The sequence below is a fragment of the Triturus cristatus genome, chromosome 3_1, assembly GCF_964204655.1.
Source record: "Triturus cristatus chromosome 3_1, aTriCri1.1, whole genome shotgun sequence".
Classification (NCBI taxonomy): domain Eukaryota; kingdom Metazoa; phylum Chordata; class Amphibia; order Caudata; family Salamandridae; genus Triturus; species Triturus cristatus.
In genome coordinates, this window is record NC_140583.1 from 391,328,920 (window position 1) to 391,355,934 (window position 27,015).

General features: G+C 41.6%; 1 protein-coding gene across 3 annotated transcripts in view; it reads left to right on the top strand.

Moving 5' to 3' along the window:
* MYO5A (myosin VA) overlaps positions 1–27,015 on the top strand; it is an 847,747-nt gene that overhangs the window by 491,339 nt on the left and 329,393 nt on the right. For all 3 annotated transcript variants that reach the window (XM_085644171.1, XM_085644172.1, XM_085644173.1), the window contains exons 5-7: positions 19,771–19,927; positions 23,323–23,466; positions 26,422–26,503. In XM_085644171.1, the coding sequence (XP_085500297.1) occupies positions 19,771–19,927; positions 23,323–23,466; positions 26,422–26,503 (383 nt within the window). The remainder of the gene's footprint in view (positions 1–19,770; positions 19,928–23,322; positions 23,467–26,421; positions 26,504–27,015) is intronic.

The window sequence follows — 27,015 nt, forward strand, 5'->3', positions numbered from 1 at the left end:
CTGTGTAAAAGCATAACGTGGAGAGCAAAAAGTCTCCATGAAAGATTAGAAGAAGTGGCAAATGAAATGGGTATGGATATTGAAAAGGTAAAAGCCCTACAGAAACCATATCGAATAGATTTCACTGAAAAGGACATTGAAAATATGAATACCACAGGACGAATGAGTCAGATTAAGGAAATAACTATTTTGTTGAGAAAATGGGGAGATGTGGACAAATGGAGAAGCAGATGGTATCGAAAACGAGGTGATGCCTTAGACAAAACCTTTTCACCTTTCCCTGTTAGAGAAAAAGAGAAGGTAGTAACAGAAAGCGCTATGAGAGAAGTTCCAGGAGGAGGATATGTACATGTTCCATGGACTAGGCAAGATATTTTGTCATTCACAAATGACTTCCCTCGACTATGTGAAAAACCCGTCGAGTGGTATAGACAGGTGGATAGATTTGTAAAATTGTCCAAAGTATTGTGGATTGATCTAAACAGCCTGTTTGACATAATAGTACCAGCAGATCTATGGACAGAGTGCAAAAGCATGATAGATTGGCCAACACAAGAATACCCAAGGGATCCAAAAACAGGGGCTCCAGACCCCCGAGGTAATGAAGAAATACGAACAGGTTATTGCGTTTCTGAAAAACAAAGTACCTCCTAAAGAGACAGATTGGGTAAAAATTGACAGAACACATCAGGAAAGCAAAGAGTCAGTAAATGCATATTATGAGAGGTTAATTTTGGCCTTTAAACAATTTAGTGGAGACGAAAATCTGAGTGAAAAGGATCTAAGTCATTTTGTATACAGGTTTGCATATGGTCTTCGTCCAGAAATTAGTGAGATGATAAAACAGCATACTGTAGACTGGCAAAATAAGAAAATAGACGAAGTACCGAGACATGCTAAATATTTCAGTGATGAGATTGAAGCAAAACAGTGAAAATTGAAAGAAAAGGCTATGTGGGCACAAGTAAAGGTAGCGGAGAAACAGGAAGCTCAATTAGCAGAACAAGCGAATAATACAGGATCAAGACAAAAATGTAGTCCTGGGAAAGGTAAAGGAAATATAGAGGAAGCTAAGAAGAAATTTCCGTGTCATAATTGCGGTAGGATAGGGCATTGGATATCCAAGTGTAAATTTTCCCCAAGTACTAACGATGAAAATGCATCATTGAATCAACAGGTGGAGAATGAGGTGAGTGGTCAACCGCAGCGACAGCAGCAGGTTGTTACCCAACAGAATCAGGTGCCAAAACCGCCTTTTCCACAGAGCAAAAATTCCCAGAAGTATAGTAGTGAAACGGGATTCTACAACGGAGAACAGGTAAATAAACCGCCGCGTGCTAGCGCTGCTTCGCAGTATTGGCTGCAACACGATGAGAGTGATTCAGAAGAGGGTTATTGATGGTGCCGAAGGGAGGAAGAAGAGTGCATACTTGGCGCAACTCTAGAAGTAGACCAGACAGGCCCATTTGTAGACGGAAAGGTTAATAATGAAAATATTACTTTCCTAGTTGATACTGGTGCTACTCGATCAACTGTTAGATCAGCTGATGTTAAGAATCTTCTTCTCTCGGATGAAACGATCCAAGTAGTTGGTGTATCCAACAGGCAGATTAAAACTTACCTTACAGAACCGGTGAAAGTTAGCATAGGGAAATTTTCTGAAATGCACCGCTTTGTCGTGTGCGATACCAGTCCTGTGAATTTGTTAGGTAGAGACTTGTTGTGCAAAATGAACTGCACTATATTTTGTACCCCGGACGGAATAGCATTTGAAACCCCAGATGATGATGTGTTGTATAAAATGACAATGGCAAACAGGGAGAAGGAGGTTACTGAAACCTATGCTGTATTTAATCCTGATGAATTACCTAAAGAATTGAAACAGTCTGTAAAAGCAGACATTTGGGATTTCACAGGAGAAGATGTGGGATTAATGAGAAATGTAGATCCAGTAAAAATAACCGTAAAAGGAGTAAGTTATCCAAATGTCCCTCAATATAAATTGACACCTGAAATAATTGAAGGAGAAACTCCTGTGATTGAGAAAATGATAAAACAAGGAATTTTGAGGGAAATAATGAGTAGTCCATGTAATTCACCTATAATGGGACTGAAAAAGCCTAATGGGAAGTTCAGGATAGTACAAGATCTGAGAAAGATAAACAAAATTTTTGTGTCATGCTGTCCCATTGTACCAAATCCATCTGTGATTTTATATCCGATTCCCCATGATGCAGAATGGTATACAGTGATCGATCTATGCCATGCTTTCTTTTCCATCCCATTGCACCATGACAGTCAGCAAATTTTTGCATTTCGTTTCGGCGAGCGTATTTTGGCTTGGTGCAGAATTCCACAGGGGTATACAGAAAGCCCCTCAATATTTAATCAGCTATTGAAGAAGTCCTTGGAAAGTCTAGAAATGCCAGAAAATTCGGTGTTAGTTCAATACATCGATGACCTTCTTGTGGCATCGAAAACCCGTGAAGCTTGAAGTAGACACGATAGCCTTGCTAAATCATTTGGCAGATGGAGGACTAAAGGTGTCGCCATCGAAATTACAATTTTGTAAGAAGGAAATACAATATTTAGGACATAACAACATTGAAAAAGGACTGAGAAAAATAACAATAGACCGAATCAGGATCATAAACGGAATGAGAGCACCCATGACCCAAAGAGAAGTGAGAATGTTTTTGGGAATGGTTGGATATTGTTGTCAATGGATCAGCAATTTTTCGTTGATCGCAAAACCTTTGGTACGACTGACAAGAAGTGATGTGAAAGATCCCATTGATTTGAACAAAGCGGAATTGGCAGCATTCAAAAGGTTGAGAGATGGGTTGTGTGAAGCGCCTGCATTAGGTATGCCTGATTATGAGAGAGTTTGAGTTGTATTGCAGTGAGAGACATGGATGTGCACTCTCTGTTCTAATACAGAAGCATGGAAAACTGAGGAGACCAATTGCATATTTTTCATCAATGTTGGACCCAGTAGCTGTAGCTCTACCTGGGTGTTTGAAAGCAGTAGCTGCTACATGTCGGAGTTTGGAACAGAGTGAGGGAATTGTGATGGGATATCCTGTGAAAGTGTTTGTACCTCATGATGTGGCGATCCTTTTAACAAGGAATTGTACTCAGTATATGACACATAGTCGGCTGACTAAGAATGAAAAGGTCATATTAGGTGCAACTAATGCAAGTCTTGTGAGATGCTTGAATGTGAATCCTTCAACATTGCTGCCTGATACTGAGAATGTGGGAGTAAGAGATGAAGCAGATCATGATTGTCTGGATGTACTTGATTTCTGTACAAAACCTCGACCTGACCTAAAAGACGTACCCTTATCAGAAAGTGATTTTGTTCTGTTTGTGGATGGGTCATGTTTGAGAACAGATGATGGAGTGTTAAGTGCAGCATATGCGGTGTGCACAGTTGCAGCAGTGATGGAAGCATCATATTTGAAAGGAGTAAAATCAGCACAAGTAGCTGAACTTGTCGCTTTGACTAGAGCATGTAAGATTGGAAAGAGTGTGACTGTGATGACTGACAGCCAGTATGGCTTTGGAGTGGTCCACGACTTCGGCCAGATATGGCTGCAGAGAGGATTCTTAACATCAAGTGGAACTCCCATTAAGAATGCTGAAGTGGTTGGAAAGTTGCTTGAGGCGATACAGCTGCCTAGGCAATTGGCTGTTGTAAAGTGTGCTGCCCATAGTCACAGTGGTGATTATCGCCACTGACAATAAATTTGCGAATGACATGGCACAATACTGTGCACAAAATCAGAATTCCATTAATCGGGCTAAGGTAAGAGAAGTGGTTTCTTGCTCCTTGATGTTTACTAACATTGTGGGAACATGGGAAGAAGTAAGACAATTGCAGGAAGAAGCAGGAGATGAGGAAATGAAGCAGTGGGTAAAAGCAGGATGTGCACCCAAAGAGAAAGATCAGGTGTGGGTCTATCGAGATGGAAGACCAGTCATGCCTGATAGCATGCTGTCTGCCATGGCACTGATGTATCATGGACAGGGACACATAGGGAGAGACGCTATGGTCAGGTCCTTTAAACAAACCTGGAATAATGCAAAATTCAGACTTGTAGCAGAAAATCTTTGTCAGAGATGCCTAATATGTCAGCAATACAATCCAGGAAGAAAGACAGTAGTGAGTCTAGGAACAATAGGTCGAGAAGGAGGGCCTTTTACCAGAATGCAAGTAGATTTCATTGAGATGCCTCCCTGTAACAGACTGAGGTATGTTTTGGTTAGGGTCTGTCTGTTTTCCAGATGGGTAGAGGCATTCCCAACAAGAAGAAATGATGGGATGACAGTGGCAAAATTACTTTTGAGGGAATTCATCCCTAGATTTGGGTTCCCAGTGACAATTGAATCAGACCAAAGAGGACATTTCCATAATGAGATCGTAAAACTGATTTGTGAAGCATTGAATGTACAACAAAAACGACATTGTGCCTACCGACCAGAAGCTTTTGGTGTGGTGGAACAGATGAATGGTAGTATCAAAAATAGGATATGGAAAATGTGTTTAGCCACAGGTATGAAATGGCCTGATGTCTTGCCTCTAGTACTCATGACTATTAGATCAATTCCAGACAGAACTACAGGGTTAAGCCCCCATGAAATCATCATGGAACGAGCCATGCGCCACGTGTTTATACCAGTCAACAAGCTGATGACTATAACTGATGACATGGTGTTGGAATACTGTAAAAGCCTGGCTGACTCAGTTCATTCTGTGTTTCATCGGGTTGGAGCGGATGCCACCACCCTTGAAAAGAAGCCAGCCTATGATCTAAGCCCAGGGGACTCGGTAAGGAAAAAAGTCCACAGAAAAAGAAACTATTTGGTTCCAAGGTGGGGAAAACCAAGACACTGTGAAGTGTGCTGGATTGAAAAACTGGATCCATGCAAGCCATACTTAGAGAAGGCCAAATCCAGTGGACAGCACAGAAAGAGTATTTTGATGAATCAGAATCTAGTACTGAGTCAGATGATGGAGAGCCAAAAGCCAAAGAAAACCCTGAAAGGGGGGAAGCAGAACCAAGTTTAACATTTGTCCCCAGAAGTAGTTCTCTGAGAAGAAGGTTACAGATTTCTGATACCAGTTCAGACTCAGAAGTCGAATAAGGAGCACAATGTTCCAGGAAAGAACAAGGAAAGAACAAAGAAAAGGACAGTGAAGAGACAATAAAAGAGATTCATGAGAAGGAAGTGCCAGATGAAAGATTGAGAGAAATTCCACCTGAAACAACACATTTAGATACACAGGTGCCAGATACAGAGAGAGTGGGAAAGATTATTGCGGAACATCCAGTTAGAAACAGGGACAAGTAGTCAGCAGGAAGATTGCGTGACGGAGATTTGAGGAGGGACAGAAGTAGGGAAAACAAAACAAGTGGTGGAAAAAGAAACTGTTGAGAGTAAAAAGCAAGTTGAAACCGAGTCAGAGGAAAGCGAAGATGAAATACCTGAAGGTCGAGTTCTAAGAAAGAGAGCTTGGAGAACTGAAAAAAAAGATAAAGAGAGTAAATTGAAAAGAACTGCAAAAGATGACGTTTGGCCGAATAAAATAAAAAGATTGAGATATCGACTGACACGAGTAAATACACCAAGGGCTGAACAGGTGAATGAAGTGACGAGTCAGGAGAAATCAAAAGAAGAAGAACCAATTGTAGTTAAAGAAAGCAAAAGAACAAGTCTAAATCACCAGACTGGACGTATGTGGCCCTGCCTGAAGTAAAAGAAGAGGCGGATAGCCAAGGAAATCCAGAGGTGGTTGTACCAGAAGTGGTTGAGGAAGACGAAGAATCGGAAATCCTGTTCAGGACATTCTGTATACAGATCACGAAGGAAAAGTGAAAGATGATGAAATGCCAAACTGAATGAGATAAGAAAACTATTGATGAAAAGACAATAAAATACAGGAAAAGACAAAAACTGGTAGAACCAAGTAGGTGCTTAGAGCCTTGGGTTAGAAAACTAGTTGTGAAGTAGAAGAGGCTAAGTCAAAAGACACAGTCCATTTTAGCAAAGATGGCAAACTTAGATAGTAGAAAAGATAGGTGTACATTTTTGAAGAGATGGTGTAAAATGTGTTGTTGTTGTACAGGATTATTAATGCTTCTATGGAGTATACTTGCTCTACTGATTTCATTTAAAGTTACTATAGATACATTAGAAGGACATAGTGAAAACATAACTAATATAGGGAAGATTCAAAAAGTAGTTCCGACTAGAATAGATAAAACCTATTTACATAAAGACAGGTCTATAACTGATTTGTCTAATAATGTGTTTTCAAAATTGTTGTATGAATATGTAAAGACAATGGACGTAAGGGGCTGCTACGTTTGTATGCAGTTACCTGCCACTGTATCGGAGGGAGTGACTTATCACCACCTTCCAGTAACTTATGGAATAACATGTAGTGTAATAGCTAGTCTATTTTATCAAACGGGGAAATTAGAGTATTATTTTTCAGATGTAGATACTATATTTTCACAAGTACAGGCAATTAACAAGTTAAATAAGGTAAAACCTGCAAAGGTGTTAGGTGAATTTTTCTTAGAGACTAAAGAACTAACATTAGAATATATATTTAAAAACAATTTGACTTGCAGTTTAAAGAAAGAGGAAAAGACATTTTTAGATATGGTTGAAGAAAGGAGAGTGAAAATGCAAAGAAAAGCATCTGAAGGAAAGGTGGAGAAGACAGTCTGGGATGTAGAAATGAAAAAACATCTGAAAGGTGAAGCTAGTCCAACTATGGCTTTAGATTGGCCTCAGACAGGGAAAATGTGTATTAGAAGGAATCAAACTGCATATGATAATTATTTTGTAGGTAATAGTGAGTGCCATGATACATACCGAATCATGGGTGGATGGGGATTTAAAGGTGGAAAAGATCCAGTTTTTCCTGGATTATATTTCATTTGTGGGAACAGGGCATATTATCGTTTGCCAGACCATCGCTATGGCGTACGTTATGTAGGCCTGGTTTTTCCAAAGATTTTTCATATGGATAGAGAAGATGGTGTACATAGCTTAGGTAGTTATTTAGCACGTAGTAAGAGAGAATCTTGGGCAGAAATTGTAGGTGACATTTTTGGAGCATTGATACCAGCAGTGGGAATATCTCTGAATGCAAACAAAATTAGAAGGCTTTCAACAGTAGTGGATCGCTTGTCAACAAGCACCGCTGGAGGATTTTTATTAGTAAATACTGAAATGGTTGCCATGCGTGTTATGGTAATGCAAAATCGACTTGCCCTTGATGTATTATTGGCAAAAGAGGGTGGAGTCTGTGGAATGCTGAAAGTTCAACACTGTTGTACTTACATTCCTGACGAAAGTAAAGATTTGAAAATTTATATTAAAAATATTACAGAATTGCATGACGAAATTGCACCACTGGAGGTTGAAGGTGTTTGGCAAAAGATTGGAAAGAAATCCGCTATTAAGGATTTCATAGTAAAACTAGGTAGTACGTTTTTAGGTAGGATATTATTTCCATTAACGTGTGATTTTCATAGTATTAATAATTAGATTAGGGTGTATCTGTCGTAAAAAAGGATAAAAATCAGAAAAAGTTAAGAAGAGAAAATTTAAGGAGGAGAGATAAGAAACAAGAAAGAGAATTTGAAGAGATAGAATTGGAGGAGTTTAAGGAAAGCATGTATAAATCAGCAAAAAGAATAAACAGGGGAAACTGAAACATGAATAAAAGCAAGAAATCACTTTGAAATTCCGTAAAAGGGATACAAAATTTTGGGAAAAATGTTACCAGCTCTTAACCTCTGAGGCTGGTGGAATGGGCAGATCTGCCAGCAAGCTTCTATGTGGAACTTGTTGATTGCGTTGCACTTCTGTGGTTCAACAAGTAGTTTGTCACCCCTTGTTCATTTCGAGCCTCTCATTCATTTCTTTTCCAACACATCGATTGTATGGAACACGACAGTCAGCGCAACAATGATCTTGTATCATTGGTGCTCTGGGAAGTTTTTTTTTACCAGAATTATATGTATTTAATTATATGAGTCGTGCAATTAAAACAAAAACGCTGGGATGTATAGAACTATGGACCAGATGTACAAAGCTTTTTTGAGGTCGTAAACGTCTGTTTGCGACCACAAAAAAAGCATTTTTATGTTCAAAGCCCTATTTTGCGATTCAGTAACATAATACTGAATCGCAAATTGGGCTTGGGCCAGTTTTAGGAAGGGGCGTGTTCCGGGTGTCCCTTCCACATACTGATCCGCAGTGGTTTCTGTGAAGGTTTTGTGACCGAGATACGGTCGCAAAACATTCGCATTTTACCATCTACTTCAAGTAGGTGTTAACCCATTTGCAAATGGGAAAGGGGTCCTTGAGGAACCTGTTCCCCTGTGTGAATGTTTGTAAAAATAATTTAAGAGCAGTCAGTGGTCCCACGGACCACTGACTACTCTTAAAAAAAAAATTAAAAGAAAACTTTTCATTTTTCTTTTTGAAATGCATCCCATTTTACTTTAAGAAAAACGTGAACGTTTAAAAATAAATATTTAAAAAATTGCCTCATTGAAGAGCAATCACAGACGTGGTGGTCTGCTGCGCCCAGCAGGCCACAACCCCTGTACTTTTTGCAATTCCCAATTGGTCGCAAACGGAGACCTAACAGATGAATATTAATGAGGTAGGTCTATTTTGCGACCCACTGTGAATCACAGAGTGTAAAGCACACTTTTGTAAATAGGTGTTTGCCATTGCCAAATGGCGAGTTGCAAAAATTAGCTATTTGCTAATCGCAAATCTTCCCCTACGTACATCTGGCCTTAAGTTTGCCTGATCTATGCGAGTCTAGACCTCAATTCCATTTTGAAATAACCTGGCTGCTGTTTTATAATATTTACTGTGTATTTAGATTTTTTCATTGGCACCGCATGCAGCAAATTGTGCATTTTGTTTTATAATGATATTTTGTTCTCGAAGAACTCAACGGGAAGCCTTCAGATAATTTTCAAGGCTCTTCCTTCTCACACATTGTAGTTTATTCATTCATGAGTCTTTTCATTGTTTATGCATAGTGATTCACAAGTGACGTCTCCATCCGGAGGTGTTGCAAGGCCTCTTCCAAGAGTAGGGAGAGCCTGAGTTAGATCCGATTGCCATCATCGAGACCGTGCAATGTCAGCAGTTCTGCATGTTGGAGTTTCCAAAGTTTCTCTCACTCAGAGATGCTTTTCGTGTCGAATTCTTTACCCCCTTCCACCAATACCACTCCTGCCTGCCCAGAATTCTCAAGAAGATCAGGAATGACCAGATCCAAGTCAGTCTTGTGGCTCCGGACTGAGCACAGAAAATCCAGTGTCCCGAGCTCTTGGGCATGAATATTGGTCCTCCGGTCAAGCTGCCTCTCCAAGAGGATCTTTTGTTTCAGTAGCCAGAGGGGTTCTGCACATGAACCTGCACACTCTCTGCATTCATGCGTGGAAATTGAGTGGCAATAGTTGACAGCCTTCTACCTTCCTCCTGAAGTCTGTGATGTTATTCTGGCAACTAGGTGTGCCTCCACCAAATCGGTATGGGACACATTTGTGGCATTGTGTGTATCAAAAGGCATTGATCCCCTATCTGCTCCTCTTTTTCAGGTCCTACTATTTGTTCTTTCTTTAGCCCAGCAGGGCTTTGCTCTGGGCATAGTTAAGAGCTGTTTTTCCGCCATTTCCAATTTTTTGCGGTTGCTGGACCAACCTTCCTTATTTAATTCACCCGTTGTGACAAGTTTCCTGAAAGGTTTGCAACATATGTGCTCCAGACATGTGCCGTCTTCCTCCCAAAGGTATTCACCCCTTTCCACGTAAGCAGGTGATCAGCTTGACCTACCTTTTTTTGCCCCGTCTCATCCTTCTAAGGAAGAGGAGAAACTCCACCGTCTGGATCCCAAAGAAGTGTTGTTATTCTGCATTGACCATGCAAAAGAAGGGCGTGCATGCTCATTCTACCAAGGCCAAATCTGTGACCACTGCTTTAGTCCATGGAGTTCCATCTGTCTGGCTGCAACATGGGCTTCACTGCACACGATCATGAAGCATTACCGCTGGGAAGTTTAGATCCATCAGGATGGGCGTTTTGTCCAGTTGGTCCTGCAAGACTTTTTGGACTAAGTTAGGTTTGTAGACCTGCCTCCAGAGAGGTATTGCTTGGGTAGTTACCCTAAGGTAAAGATTTGCGGATAGACGTCTCTAGCAGCTTACACTAGTGGTCAGTCTTCATTGTGGCTATGTGCTTCTGGCATGGAAAGTTGCAAAAATGAACTGACATCAAAGCGCCCGAGGTGGCGCTTGTATAGGTACTATGTACGTCATTTCTAGCGTAGCTGACGCAGAGCTGATCAACGCCATCTACTGGAATGCAGGGTTACTGCTTGAACATTTCCATATCCAGTCTGATGCTTAGGGATACTTCTAAGATAGTAATCTGCATCTAGATGGAGTCTCTACCAGATAAGGCATTATTGAAGGTAAGTAACTTGTTCGCCCAGCCCGAATTGCTAGGCCAGGTCCTCCCTGAATTGGAACACCAGCAACCAAATAACTATTTGACCCTGATTGGGGCTCATCAGTCGGTTGCAGCTTGTTTTCAGTGGCACAGTGAGCATAGGACCAACATTACGCTTAGCATGTAGCACTGAAGTATACAAAAAAGTGATAGACTGAATGTTTGAATTAATCTCCGCCACTGGTAATTGCTTGGTCCATTATTTCGCACACCATGCACCTCAATTTAAACACAGCTTTCTGCAAATCAGCCCGTAGATTCAAGCTACACCTTCCTGGTGACAAGTAGGGCAAACCAGAATGGGGTTGCTAGTGGTCCCTTCTTGAGGGGGCCTCACCTGGCAGTTTGGGGCAGACTGTTCACATGAGGATCAGGGTCGATATTGAGTTGCATAAGGCAAGCATTGGGGTAGAGTTGCATGGTGGCTGAAAAATGACAGACTGGAATGCAGCCCGAATGCCGAGATTATTTCTAGCATTCCATTCATCAACTTGCTGTTGCAGTCATGGAAGCATGGCAGCATGTATCATCACATACATAAGGTACACATTGCTGTGTCTCAGTATAGTCAAAGAAAATTAATGTGAACAGGAAAGAGCCTATGAGGTGATTCTATAGCGTTGTATGGAAGATTTAGTGACTTTGTTCAATGCACAACTGCATTTTAATCGTCTTGCATAGTACTAGATCTTGAACTCTAAAACCTCTTTTGGCAAGGGTCGGTAGTTTGTAGGATACCTTTATTTTGGATGGTATGTCATGGTGTTGTGTAATTAGCCCTATTCTAAAAGTTTTGAGGCTATTGCCTGTAACAATTTTATGTGTGAGACGAGGTTTTGAATATTAACCCCTTCTGTGCCCATGACGAGCTGGACTCGTCATGGGCCGCGGTTGCGCTGTGCCCATGACGAGTCCAGCTCGTCATGAACCCCGCCCGCTAATGCAACGCCCGGCACAGGGCGGGGAAAGGGCGTGGCACACAAGGGGTTAAAATGACTAGCATAGAGAGGGAATGAAAATACCCTATTTTCCCTGACAGACTTTAGTTTCTCAAGAGCCTTTCTTCAAATTGTATTGCCGTACATTCTATTTTTAATTACTTAATTAAGTTTATTAGCAGACCAACATTTAGGCCATTGAAATAGCATATCAGGAAGATGGCTGCAACCCCGTTTATCATTGTACGGTCTTTTTGGGGATAAAATCAAGAATTCTTTACAGCTGATATGTAAGCCTCTTACATATTTAATGATTTCCTTTAATTCACCAGGTGTGCTAAACGAACGGGGAAGGGTAGTGTGAACCAAACACAATGACTTTCATTTTAAGAGAATTCAATTAGATGTAATTTGTTTTTTCTATTATTCGATTTCTTTAAGGAATGTTACCAATCCTGCTTACTGATCAACATTTATGTCGATCTTTATTCAGTCAGTCAATCAATCAGGATTTGTAGCGTGCAGCTGTTTCACCTGTGAGGGTCTCGAGGCGCTGTTGGATAGTGCTGCCTATTCTTCTATTGGTTGAACATCCATCTCTTGAGGCCCTTCTTGAATTGCTGGAGCGAGGATAAGGCTCTGAGGGCAGTGGGAGGTCGTTCCGAATCCTATCCACCAGATGGGATAAGGAGTGGCCTCTGTTGTATGTCCGGAGGATGCGACATGTGGCAGCTGGGTCGAGGGATCTGAATCTGAGTTTCCTGGTGGGCTGGTAAAAGGTCACACGTTGATTGAGGTATGCGTGGATTAGTAGAATCTCTTCTTGACTGGTAGCCAGTGGTGTTTCCTGAGGTGAGGGGTTATGAGCGTCCATCTGGGGAGGTCGAGAATGAGCCCGGCCACTTTGTTCTAGATCATCTGGAATTTCTTCATGAGTAGGGCTGTTATTCCTACTTAGAGGGTGTTGTTGTAGTTGAGTCTGCTGGTGACAAGAGCATGCGTGACGGCACGCCTGGTGTCTTTCGGCAGCCATTTGAAAATCTTCCTGAGCATACGGAGCATGAGGAAGCAGGCGCTCGAGACAGCGCAGACTTGCTTCTTCATGGATAGCTGGCTGTCGAGGATGATGCTGAGGTTGCAGGCATGCTTGGTGGGTATCGGGGTTGGGCCCATTTCCAGGGGCCACCATTCATTGTTCCAGTGTGTGGTAGACTGAGAAACAACTGAGCATCATCAGCATTAGTTTGACAATGTAAGTGTAGGCTGGTGATAAGATGCATTTTAAATGAACCAGTGTATGTTAAATGATAGCGGAGAACATGAGAGACAGTGCAATATGTCATGAAATGTTGCCGCATTGAGACTAAACTGGTCTCAGGTGTACAGACTATGGTTTTTTACACAGAAAGGAGCAAAAACAGTTCTATACAGCCACCTCAGTTAACCAGTCTAGCAAAATAACATGATTCATTGTTTTGGTGGAGATGTGGTGTAGAGAAACCTAAGAAGCCAGCATAGAGAGGTTCACAATATGTGAGTTTAGCCAGTTAATACCGGTTTTTCGTCACAATTCACAGCAGAGCAGGACTGAGTGGTCTGGAACTGCTTTTGTGCATCATTGTGAGACCGCAGTCTGACAATGCTTAGTTGCGGTGAAACATTCAACACAGAAATATCGACCTACTATTAAAGGGGGGCTGACGTTGTTAGGTTCACTCGCTCAAAAGAGGCTCTGATTTATGGTTAAAACGACATTGAGGAGAGAGTCCATCAGCCCCTTTTTTTAACATCTGATTCTACAAAGAACTGCCCAAAAAGAGATTAAATTGATAATAATGACCCTGCTTAACTGCAAGTTCTCCCATGTTGGATAACACACCTACTTTACTTTCTCTTTATTATTTTTTGTGAATCACTGGGCATTAGGAACGCACGTTTTGTTACATATTCAGTAGTGGTAAGTGGAAGTAAAAAAAGAAAAAAATAACTTACCCCCTCGCCGTGCTTTTCCGCCGTCTTCTATCCTGACCGGTCTTCCAAACAGCAATCACCCAGGTTAAGGCTCCCCTGAGCCAATCACAATGCTTCAATGCAGCTTTGAGATTAGTTGTAGCCTTGTGATTGGTTGCAGCATTGTATTTCGGCGCTCAGACAGGGGGTGGGGCTCTGGGCATGTTCTCCGTGTAGGCTGTAATGCAGCCTGCATTGAGAACATGCAAAGTGCGCAGGACGGTCTTAGTCATGCACACTTAGAGTGGGCAAAAAACTCTTTCCCTGCTCGTCTGTCATCGGAGCAGCCCTGCCCAGCCCGCCTGCAAAGCTGCCGGCAGCAGGAAAAAATAAAATAACAACGTTGAGTTATTATCATTTTATTTTTTCTTTCTTTCACTTCTGCAAAGCAGTGGGGCAGCGCTCCTCCGTTTTAGCGAAGGAGCCGCCACTGGCTAGAAGGTCAGTTGCTTGGAGGAAAGATTATGGGTCTGTTTATTTTACAAAAAACAAAGACAATCGTGTTCCTGTAGAAGGGCCCGAGAGAGAACCCGCAGCCCCCTGGAGACCACAGACCTTGGTTTGAGGACATCGGTATTCACCACCCAAACTCCTTTGCTGGGGAAAAAGCAGAATTCAAGAATGACACAATGCGGTATTATGTGAGATAGCATCCGCAAAAACATAGCACACGGTGCTGATGCATGAAAAGAAACATGTAACAGTATGTATAAATAGAATTGACTGGCATCCACCCTGCAGCAAGCTAAATATAGCTTCCCTCTGTGGACTGGTTTCAATTTGCTCAAGGTCAATTGAGAGCAGTTTGCTTCTTCTTTCAAGGTGATCTGGCCGAATTGCTGACGTTTGCCCAAATAGACATTAAACGCAGAATTATCAAACCCATTAACATACATTCTGTACTGCTGAGACGGTGTCGTAATTTCAAAACGTGGAGGGTGATTATAAAATCACTCTGTGGTTATCCGTTATTCACCAATGACGAAGATATCCCAGGTCACAAGTGATCTCAACTATATAAGATCACTTGCTCACATGGGATTTAAAATACAATGCAGATAGTTTGACTGAAGACCGTACCCAGGCGTGATAGACTGATAGTATAGAATAAGGTAATTCTAAAAAATCGAGTTAAAAAATGTTGAGTTGTGTTAATGTTGTCATTTTTTTCTTGTAGTTTTAATGTGAACGACTTTTATGATGTTCATAACATTGATTTTTTTTTCTCCTTATCACCACTGGTACTCTGATCCACTGGACCTCTCTTCGCCTGTGGGAGATTTGGCCCCCAAATCCTTCCTCATGTCTCCCAATTGCACCTTTCACTGTTCCCTATGCCATAATTATACTCGACTTTTTAATTTTTTTAATCTGAAGATGTTTTCAGCCACCAGTCCACTTTAGCTGCCCCAGTTGTCACCGCTGTCTGCATCCTTGGTCCCTCCATTATAATTGCCACCCTGCAGCTATATTTCACAAACCCCGTTTCTCTAACTCCTATTCCACTGTTTGTACCAGATTTTGTTTTACTTTGTACAGGGGCATTTCATTTGTTGCGCTCCCCCCCCCCCCCCCCCCTCCTTTGCACCCTTTGGCATCACTCCCACCTCGATCTTGAGCCCTCTCTTACTCTTTTTTTTTTTCTCAAGTCAGTGAATCTGGTTTCTCCATGCTCTCATCTACTACTCCTCTGGTGCCCACCTCTGTCCCCTTGTTCAAAGCTCTCCTGCATCCCACTCGGTGCCAATTTGAAAAATGCCTTTGGGATAATATTGTGCTACACGTTTATTTTCTTTCTTACCATATAAAAAATTGTTTTTGTGAATCTTTCTTGAGTTTTTCCTTTTTTTGAATTGCTTATGGCATTTTCCCTTTCTTTATGAGTTTGAGATCGAGTTTTCTGACTCAACTTTGCTAATGCAAACCAACGATTGTCCTTTTTCTGCATATTTAGCGAGAAAGGGCCAATGTTCGGTTTAGGCGTCTGACACAGGTTCTGGCTGCAGCATCTCGCCTGGGAATGCCCAAAACCTGCCATTTCTTTGGGATCGTTTGGTGTCATTGCATAAAAGGTTAACACTGAACTATTGCTTGAAATAAAACATTTTGACCAGTGAGGATCATGTTATGCAAAGACAGTACTCGACAGCCAGCTGGGTCACCATCATGGGAGTCCAAAAAAGAACCTAAATATATCAAATATGACCCATTGAACATGTAAGGGAGTGGATCGGGAACATGTCACTTAGCATGTGGTGCTGAGAATAGTTTCACTGTTCTGGCCGACCTCAGACTCGCGTTGGTTTACAGTTGATTATTGTTCGGTGACGCACTGGAATTTGACAGAACATACAGTGTCAACGCAAGATGATGAATATTGAGTGAACATAGTTGATAATCTTTGTAACCTAACCACAGACCGTATCCTTTAATATATGGACAGCATCACTCGCATTGCTGTATTAATATTGTGCAGTGAGTCTGTTTAGTGCTACTTTTCAGGGGCGTGACACGAACCTCTGGCCAATTCCATGGCTTTGTAGAGTTACGGTGTCGGTTGACCTCTTGCCTTGATGGACAAGTTAGGTCCTTTCCTCCAGAGAAGGTTTTAGCAGCAGGTGGATACCTAAATTTTTTACAAAAAAGCAAAGGGCACTTCCGGCGAGTTTTAAAGGTGGTTTTAAGAATATGTCATTTTACCATATCTTTCTTGAAGGATCAGTTGGGTCAGGTCTTCTTGATTTGATTTTTGATTTCATTTCTAATTTGTAGAGCGCAATAATTCACCCTGAGGCATCAAGGCGCAAGAGACCAGCCGTCCAGCAGCAAGATAAAAAGGGAAACGAGAACCCTGATAGATGCTAGACTGAGAAAAGCCAAGTCTTAGGAGCCTTTCTGAATGGAAGCAGAAGGAGGATAGACCTAAGGGCAAGTGGGAGGGAGTTTCAAAGTTTGCTCGCTGCCACCGAGAATGCTCTGCCCCCCCACTTCCTCCTTTTCGTTCTTGTTACGACCAATTGCATTTGGAATTGAAGAACGCAAGAAGTGCCAATTGAACATAGTCTTTAGTCTTGACGGGTAAGGAGAATGATGTGATTTATGAACCATACATAGTGATTTCAAACTAATGTAATTTTCAATAGGGAGCCAGTGCAGTGATTCTAGTCCGTTCTTGACAGATTGTTTCTTGGGAATATCCAGAACGAGTCTTGCCAGCACCTGGAGTTTATACTGCATACTAATATTGACGACCATTTATAATACGTTGCAGTTGTCGAGTCAGGACATTACCAAGGCCAGTGCTACCTGGATTCGAGCTGGTCGTTGGATAAGAGGGAGAATCTTTTTTAACATCCTTATGATCCAGGAGCATGTTGAGATGGTGCGGTTAATTTGGATATTAAAATATAGTTCAATATCCATCAGAACTCCAAGTATCTTAGCCTTCTTGCTCCGAGCAGGACAGCATCCTAAGGATTGAGGCCAGCAGTTACTATGCCCTTGGATGACCCTGATCCGAATATCATCACTTCAGTTTTCCCCCATTGAGTTTCAAAAAGTTAGCAGACATCCATTCTGCCACTGTAGTCATGCACCCAAGAATATTTTCTGAAGTTGAGCAAGGACCTTTAGGGATAGTAACCATAAACAGTTTGTCATCTGCATATGACACCACCTCTAATCCAAATGAATGGATCACAGCTGCTAGGGGTGCCACATAGATAAAAAAAAAGAGTAGGGCTCAGAGACGCAAGTTTAGGTTATATTTACCTTATTTGTGGCTTTCTTAAAACACATAACTAGCTTTGGTAAATATGAACACTTTTTTTCAGAGAACAGTATACATAAAAAACAATACTAATGCTGATAAGGTTTGTATGTCTTTTTATGGTGTATATATATATTGCGAACTAGGCTCTGGGAAACAGAGGAGCACAGCACACAGAACAGAATGATCGTTGGTGAAATGCCATAGAAAGAGATTGTTTGTATAAATGATGGCAACAGAACTCATGAGACAAATCAGGTGGAGTGGGCAGTGTGACCTTGCTTCATTTTATTATTCTTATTAATGCTATTTGTAGAGCGCACGGCTACCTCCAACGGAGGTGTCCCGGCACTAGCAGCGTGAGCAGTGATGTAGCCAGGGCACTAAAATTGCTAGGTCAGGTCGAACAGCCACGTTTTCAGGGCTTTCCTGAGAATGCGTTCTGATTTGGACATTTGTGCATAACTTTTTTTAAAGTAGTATATATTTTAGGTCTCACCTACAGGCAGTTGTTGTTGAAGACAAATTGTGGACAACAACAATACTTACAGTGGGATTTGTGCTATCCTTTTGCTTGCCATTGGTTGACTTTCTTCGCATTCTCATTGGCTTCCTTATGATTAATAGCTTTAATTCCTGTTCTCATGTCTGCCCCTCTGCGAGCACATAGTTTCTTTGCTCCTTCTAGTCAGCCCCCTCTAGCTGGACATTATGGCCCTGACATTGCCTGTTTTCTTTCCTCTTTGGCTGACTGCTGATAATGGTGGTTTTCCATCGGTTCTTTTGGATCCCCTTTCTTCCATGGGGCTCACAGGATTTTTGGTCTCCAGGCCTCTTCATTGTCTTCGTTGATATTCTGGTATGTTTCAGCCTGTTTGCCAGAGCTTACATTTTACATTAAATGTATATTGAGCCTTGCATGGCTATCCTCTCACGCTGTTAGCGGTGCCTTTAAATTAATTGATCTTATGCTCAGGGATCCTTAATACATTTATTGACTAATCATTGGTCAATCATCTCCTATTTGTGTCAGGTGGTTATTGGTACTTTCATTGTGTAATTCATGAAGTAAAGATTTCCTTTCGCAATTCTTCTATTCATATTTTTGTTTATGAAACTTTTTTGGTGTTTCATTTTTAAGTCTTCAAAAGATTGCCGAATGTATCATATTAATTGCTCCTTAAATTATACAATTGTCAATGGGTAACTATAATTTCTTTATGCATGATTAGTCTTCAGTTTTTATGCTTTCATGTATTTCACCTTTGATTCCTCAGGGCATTCATTCGCTACATGAATTCCGCGTCTGCGGTCTAGAAACTGCGTGCCAGTTCTCTCCCCATTTGTCTGGAGGCAGTGAGCCTATGGGATCTCCCAGAAACAGATAAAACCAAACAGTATGTTTGATAAAGCCAATTAACTGGAGACAATATTTATAGGTACAATAAAATGCAACAAAACTGTTCTTAGCTAATAGACCGAGGACCGTGAACCCTTGAATTCCCAAGAGTTAACAAGATGTGCCCTCCACAAGTCCATGCTCCTGAGTGCACTGTGTGGCATGCACGACATGGTGCATGTCACACAGTGCACACGATGTATTCGTGGTCCCACAGTAGCAGCATGACTGCTGGCTGTACCCTCAGCCAAAGCATGCCGCTGCTGTGGAACCGCCCCCACATCACCTGCCTGCCCTGGACTCGACTCAGAATCTGGCAGGATGGTGCAACACAGGCTAGCAGTCCTCCTGTGGGTGCAGCAGTGGTGGTCTTACAGGAGGACTGCCAAACTCGTAATCAGGCCCTTAACCCTCACTTGCTGACTTATAAGTGCTGCTGGCTTCTGGAAACGAGATTAGCAGACCTTGCTATTGCATTAAACATAAACTCTCTTGTTTAAATAGGTATGTGGATGTGTCCCATCTCTGAAACTCGAGATAGGTGTTATATTCTGCTGTGCTAAAATTGGAATAGTGCTGAGAAGTAGATAAATGAGGGTAGAATTGCTATACATTTATAAAAAGAAATCCTGTAGGAGTGGTTCCTTTTATTATTTTTTTTAGTAAATGCTTCTGCAGTTTTATGGGTCTATTGTGGTTACACTTCATATTGTGTGCACAAGACTAGGGTTTTGATCTTTAAAATAAACCTTTAAAATGTATCCCCTGTGTGTTCTTTAATGTGCAATTTCTTAATGAATGATGGGTTGGGTTATCACTAACTATCCTGTAATGTCTCATGAGTTTGATCTGTACCTGAAGCACAGCTTGCTCAAACATTGCTTAGTGGATAGTGGGGTGGTTGCATTACATCTGTTTTTCTGGTTTGGTCCTTGATGCCAGTGTGTCTAGAAGATCGACTTCTGTGTTTCCAGAAAATGCATCAGAGGTTTGTACACTTGGGGAGACGAGTAAAATTAACGCCATGCTGATTTTAGTGGATTTGAGACCCTTTAGGAGGTAAATGAGTAATAAAAATGTTGCATGTGTTTCAGAGATGAACGAAATCAATCAATCATTGTAAGTGGGGAATCGGGAGCTGGGAAAACTGTCTCTGCCAAATATGCAATGCGATACTTTGCCACTGTCAGCGGTTCTGCCAGCGACACCAATGTGGAGGAGAAGGTTTTGGCTTCAAACCCCATAATGGAGGTAAGAGGGAAACCTGCTTGTAGCATTGTATTTAAACTGTAATTCCAGATATCTGTGGATCAAATATTCTATGCAGTGGTTACAAATCTCCACCAGGTTGTTTCCCATGTGGTTTGCGGGCAGCTTAGGTCGGATTGAAACTACTTGTTGAATTGCCTCTCTAAGCCTTTCAACTTGTAGATGGTACTTCCAAGTTTTGCCTGTTCCTTTTGCGGACTGTTTGCTCAATGGCTTTGTGGCTTCCACTCACTGCTTTTTAAATTTGATTTACTAAAGGCGTTTCTCAAATAAAGGCCCTAATATTTTAAACTATAACAAAAAAGTACATTTAAAATGTTTTTAATTTCCATTAAAGGGCTAGTAAATTCCTCACAAAGGAGAGTCATCAAGTAGTCAACCCTCTCTGGCTTTATACAGTGCGGTTTCATCAGGCACTATATTTATCCTACTTCAATGCTTTCTTGATTTCTGTGCTGCCCAAATGTATTTTGCTACAGCTAGCACCGATTAGAATTCAGTTGACTTCACCAACTGTATAAGAGATCTCTGCAAATTTCTTATCCACAGAAGAACCCTATTTTTTTCTTATAGATCCGTGGATAGGTAGAAACGGGATACAAAGAAAGTTTTCATCAGTGGCATTAACACAATAAAAAATGTTGATGTATTTCCCGTCGTTCTCACGGTGCGTAACTTGATGGCGGTGTTTGGATCCTCTTTCTGAACTGTTCTGGCTGGTGGGTGGTATGCAAATTGGATGAACTCCCAGGATTCACAGTACGTGGTAGGGCAAAGCACTCATTTGGCAGAGAAGTTTAGCTAGCCTTCATAGTTGTGAAAAAACAAGTTACTGCTGAAACAAAATGATGCAGCAAAGTATTAGATATTGACAAACTAGACCAAAATTAATGCAGCATAAGAGTGTTGTATGGTGGTGCAATTTTCATCATCCACTTCTTTTCAATGAGCAACCATAAGCGACTGTGTGTGTGCAGACAAAGAAGTAAAATACTCCCAAGAAACTTTGTAAGCAACCTCTTTTGCATACTTCTGTTTTTCTACTCCTAAATGTGGTCAGCATTAAATACACAATCTACACACACACACACACAGATACACACAAATCTTTTCTTAATTGTCCGTTTTGCATCTTGGACACAAAGTACACAAAAATTAAATAGGAAATTAAGGAAATCCTCCCAATACTATTTCCCACAAAAATTAGCTATATGAATCACAAAAGCAATAGCCAATTGGTAGACTTTAGAAGAAAATGGGATCCTCTTCCTTTGGAAAATAGAATATATTAAATAGCCTGTTCCTTTTCCTAAATTGCAGGACAGGTGGACATACCCATGCCACTTGCAAATGAGGCCCAACTGGTCCTTCCACCAAATCCAGAAAGGCTAAATCATAGAGCTTGATTACGGGTTTGTGTTGAAACTAGGTGCTTTTTATGGCACCTCCTAAATAATGATCCTTCAGGTTGCGTTATTTATCCTGTGCAATAAATAGTACGTATCACATGTTTTAGGATCTTGATGTTTAAGGCACCAAAATCCTGTGGTGCAGTAAGTACCGTCTACATTTTCCCAGTTAAATTTCGGCAGATTTCACGTGTCGAAATTTAACGAAGTTTGAGGTGTTTAACGCATCCGATAATTATCTCAGGCGATAAAGAAGTCACAACTCGTAATTCTGAACCGTCCGCAACAGGTTTTCACACTGGTCAAAACACACCGACCCTCTCGTTATCAAGCCCGTAGAGTATGATATTATCTGGTGATGCTATTCAAAAAAGCATGAGTAAAATAAGTGGTGGGTAGAAATATACAGTGTGTGCAGCGCTTCGGCTATAATTATTTCATGGCTTTCTGTGTCACGCGATGTTACAATGGCAACACAGAGGCTTTGGATAGTGCAGGACAAACCTCCCATCAGATAAACAACTTCATTTAATTGCTACACTTTTTTGCTTGAGTATCATGGTCCATAAATAACTGATGTTAAGGAAATGCTCCAGGAAATAAATACATTTGTCAACAGGAGACAGGATAAAGATTCTTTCAGTTAAGTAATTGGATTTCGAGTCCTTCAATCAGAGCTGAATTAACTGTTAACCAATGCAAACTCTTGGCAAAGTGCCTAGGTTTCCCCTGAAGGAATTTTACTATTCACCAGACTGGAGTAAGGGAATGAAGTCGGATCTTTCCATTACTTTGTGACCGCCGCTGCTCCACGTCCATTGTGTTCTGCGTGAGATCCAGGTGGAGACAGGCGGATGGCACACTCAGGCAAGCATCACTACAGATGTCTTGAGGCAGCGTACACCGTAGTTAGTTACTTCATGAACTAAATAATATGTATGGCTAAATGCTGTTTTTTAGGGTTTATGACATGAGGTGAGATTTTTAGATTTTTGGGTGAAATACACTCAAATCTCAGGTGAGTTTAATAATAGATTTCATTAACTTTGACTAATTGCAGTAGTATAAGACGAGTGTACTGAATGGTTGTGTATTCTTATGGTTAACTAAAAATGACGGTCTAGCCAGTTATAAATTGACTTCTTGCTAGGTAAGTGACACGAATTTCACAATTATTTCATTGAGTCATGAATGGCGTGTTTCACTTCCTTGCCAGTACCAACCCGAAAGTTGCTGGGTCATGGAATTTAGAAATAGAAACAAATACGTCATATTTTCATAACATTTTCTGTATTAGTAGATCCTAGGTTTTTCTAATTCCCACAAGTGCTAAATTCATCGATCATCGCTCAATACTGGTGTTTTCGGCTCTTCAACCGTTCCATCTGTTGAAATGGGTTTGCTCAATGCTTGCCTTTCATTCTGGGACGTTTCTGGTAGCCTGTGCTGGACTGATTGTTTTATTGTGTGCTGGCCCTGTGCTAGAGTACTTTCTTCCTACTAAGAAGTGCCAGTACTCCAACACTGGTGGTAATTCCTGTTGAGAAGTTTAGGTACTCTCCTTATCAAATACAAGAAGCACAGTTCCTCGTATTGTTGCAGCACCTACCCACAGAGAGAACCGCATATACCCAGTGTCAGGGTTTGCACATCAGGACACTGAACTGTGTGCTTTGGGGTGAGTTTGTTTAATGTGGCTTGTTATGAAACGATAGTTAGAAGTGGTGTTGAGTCTATGACTGATCGCTTGGTACAAGACCTGCCTTTTTATCACTGAGCTCCTCACCTCACGACGGGTTCCTCAAGGAGCTACAAGATTAGTGACCCCATGGTTTTGTGATTTTGATAATAAACTTGTTGCTATTTAACAGTGTGACGTCAGAGACAGTTTTTCATAAAAAATGTTTAGACCATTACATCAGCGCTGCTTTCAGTCTTTATTTATTTGTATTTTTATTTTCTTCACAGTCCATAGGTAATGCCAAAACCACGAGGAATGACAACAGCAGCCGCTTTGGAAAGTATATTGAAATCGGCTTTGAAAGGAGGTACCGAATTATCGGTGCTCACATGCGAACCTACCTTTTAGAGAAATCCCGGGTAGTGTTCCAGGTATGTAAGCCGGGTACAGGAACTGAGTGCTCAGTGTGTGTGTAATATGTGCTGAGAATGCCTCTAACTTTGTCTAATGCGCAGAAAGCGCTTACAGAGCGAGAACTGCCCCTGTCTCTGTGCAGTGCAAGACTGCTCAGTGTGTGTGTAATATGTGCTTAGAATGCCTCTAACTTTGTCTAATGTGCAGAAAGCGCTTACAGAGTGAGAACTGCCCCAGTCTCTGTGCAGTGTAAGAGTGCTCAGTGTGTGTGTAATGTGCTTAGAATGCCTCTAACTTTGTCTAATGTGCAGAAAGCGCTTACAGAGCGAGAACTGCCCCTGTCTCTGCGCAGTGTAAGAGTGCTCAGTGTGTGTGCAATATGTGCTTAGAATGCCTTTAACTTTGTCTAATGTGCAGAAAGCGCTTACAGAGCGAGAACTGCCCCTGTCTCTGCGCAGTGTAACTGAGTGCTCAGTGTGTGTGTAATATGTGCTTAGAATGCCTCTAACTTTGTCTAATGTGCAGATAGCGCTTACAGAGCGAGAACTACCCCTGTCTCTGTGCAGTGTAACTGAGTACTCAGTGTGTGTGTAATATGTGCTTAGAATGCCTCTAACTTTGTCTAATGTGCAGAAAGCGCTTACAGAGCGAGAACTACCCCTGTCTCTGCGCAGTGTAACTGAGTGCTCAGTGTGTGTGTAATATGTGCTTAGAATGCCTCTAACTTTGTCTAATGTGCAGAAAGCGCTTACAGAGCGAGAACTGCCCCTGTCTGCGCAGTGTAACTGAGTACTCAGTGTGTGTGTAATATGTGCTTAGAATGCCTCTAACTTTGTCTAATGTGCAGAAAGCGCTTACAGAGCGAGAACTACCCCTGTCTCTGTGCAGTGTAACTGAGTACTCAGTGTGTGTGTAATATGTGCTTAGAATGCCTCTAACTTTGTCTAATGTGCAGAAAGCGCTTACAGAGCGAGAACTGCCCCTGTCTCTGTGCAGTGTAAGACTGCTCAGTGTGTGTGTAATATGTGCTTAGAATGCCTCTAACTTTGTCTAATGTGCAGATAGCGCTTACAGAGCGAGAACTACCCCTGTCTCTGTGCAGTGTAACTGAGTACTCAGTGTGTGTGTAATATGTGCTTAGAATGCCTCTAACTTTGTCTAATGTGCAGATAGCGCTTACAGAGCGAGAACTACCCCTGTCTCTGTGCAGTGTAACTGAGTACTCAGTGTGTGTGTAGTGTGTGTAATATGTGCTTAAAATGCTTCTAACTTTGTCTAATGTGCAGAAAGCGCTTACAGAGCGAGAACTGCCACTGTCTCTGCGCAGTGTAACTGAGTGCTCCGTGTGTGTGTAATATGTGCTTAGAATGCCTTTAACTTTGTCTAATGTGCAGAAAGCGCTTACAGAGCGAGAACTGCCCCTGTCTCTGCGCAGTGTAACTGAGTGCTCAGTGTGTGTGTAATATGTGCTTAGAATGCCTCTAACTTTGTCTAATGTGCAGATAGCGCTTACAGAGCGAGAACTACCCCTGTCTCTGTGCAGTGTAACTGAGTACTCCATGTGTGTGTGTGTAATATGTGCTTAGAATGCCTCTAACTTTGTCTAATGTGCAGAAAGCGCTTACAGAGCGAGAACTGCCCCTGTCTCTGCGCAGTGTTACTGAGTGCTCAGTGTGTGTGTAATATGTGCTTAGAATGCCTCTAACTTTGTCTAATGTGCAGATAGCGCTTAGAGCGAGAACTACCCCTGTCTCTGTGCAGTGTAACTGAGTACTCCGTGTGTGTGTAATATGTGCTTAGAATGCCTCTAACTTTGTCTAATGTGCAGAAAGCGCTTACAGAGCGAGAACTGCCCCTGTCTCTGCGCAGTGTTACTGAGTGCTCAGTGTGTGTGTAATATGTGCTTAGAATGCCTCTAACTTTGTCTAATGTGCAGATAGCGCTTAGAGCGAGAACTACCCCTGTCTCTGTGCAGTGTAACTGAGTACTCAGTGTGTGTGTAATATGTGCTTAGAATGCCTCTAACTTTGTCTAATGTGCAGATAGCGCTTAGAGCGAGAACTACCCCTGTCTCTGTGCAGTGTAACTGAGTACTCAGTGTGTGTGTGTAATGTGCTTAGAATGCCTCTAACTTTGTCTAATGTGCAGAAAGGGCTTACAGAGCGAGAACTGCCCCTGTCTCTGTGCAGTGTTCTTATAGCACTGTCTTTGATGGTGCATAATATTGCTTACCAAGTGTCGTCTCTCCTCGCCTCTAGTATTTAAATGGAGCTTGCATAGATATATATGCCCATGTGGAGTAGGCATTCACGAGATTTGTTTCTAAAGTGTGCACTGAGAATGTAGCACATACAAAGAATTCCCTCTGCCTTTTACAGCATTTACATTGAATTATGTTTTCTTATGCATGGTAAAGAATTGTCTCTTCCTGTGTTGGAGCGTGTGTATAGTGCCTTCCAAGAACTGTCTGCCTGTGCATATTGTGTATAGAATACCTGCAAATAATTATTTCGCCCTGTGCATAGTATATATATAATATATGCACATTCAAAGAATTGTCTCTGCTTATGCATAGTGTGTACACAGCTCTTATGAAGAATTGTAGTGTGTGCATACACAACAACTACAATGCATTTCCTCTTTGTATGTAGCATGTAGAGCTAACAAAAATAGTCTCTTTGCTTGTCGTAGCGTGTATACAGCGCCAACTGCATACTGCCTGTGCATACTGTGTGCGGAGCACTTACAAGTAATTGTTTCTGCCTGTACATATGATATTTACCGAGACAGCATAATTATTATGAACAGCAGCTCTAAGCTAGAGAGGAGGCGTGCCTGATGCTTTTTTTGGTTGCCTCTTCAAGTCCCAAACTCCAATTTTACTTGCTAAATGTGCACTTAAGCAAATGACAATTGTAGCTGTTTAAAACCGGTGCATGTTTCACACTAGTAATTGTATTTTTTAATTTAAGGCTGAGGATGAGAGAAATTATCACATCTTTTATCAGCTGTGTGCCTCCGCTGCCTTGCCAGAGTTCAAAATGCTTCGATTAGGTAGGAACTTCTTTTTCTTGTTTCGTGCATGAATATATTTTAAGGCACCATATAGACTAAACATTGCCAGTGATGTTTCGTGTATATTTGCTATGCTTGTCAAATGCATAGACAATGTTTTACAGAACACGGAACTGCTGTTAAAATGGGCAGCGCACCTAATTCAACCTGACCTGTGATGTTTTCATACATTCAAATGGCTCAGTGCTCACTGCTCAGATTCAAACATGGCGAACACCAGGGCTTGGGAATACAGGCCTCGAGAAAACAGGGGATATCAATAAATAGCACCACATAGAGGTCATGGCAGGGGCGGCTCCTCCACAATGGCGGAGGAGCGTCGACCCACTGGCTCAGAGCCAGCAGGTGAAAAATAAAACGATATACTATCAACGTTTTATTTTTCACTTGCTGGCTCTGAGCCAGCGTGTGCAGGTAGTAATGTGACCAGGGCCATGGGAGGGAGGAGAAGGACTGGTCTATGCACTTCTAAGTGTGCATGTGTGTTTTGA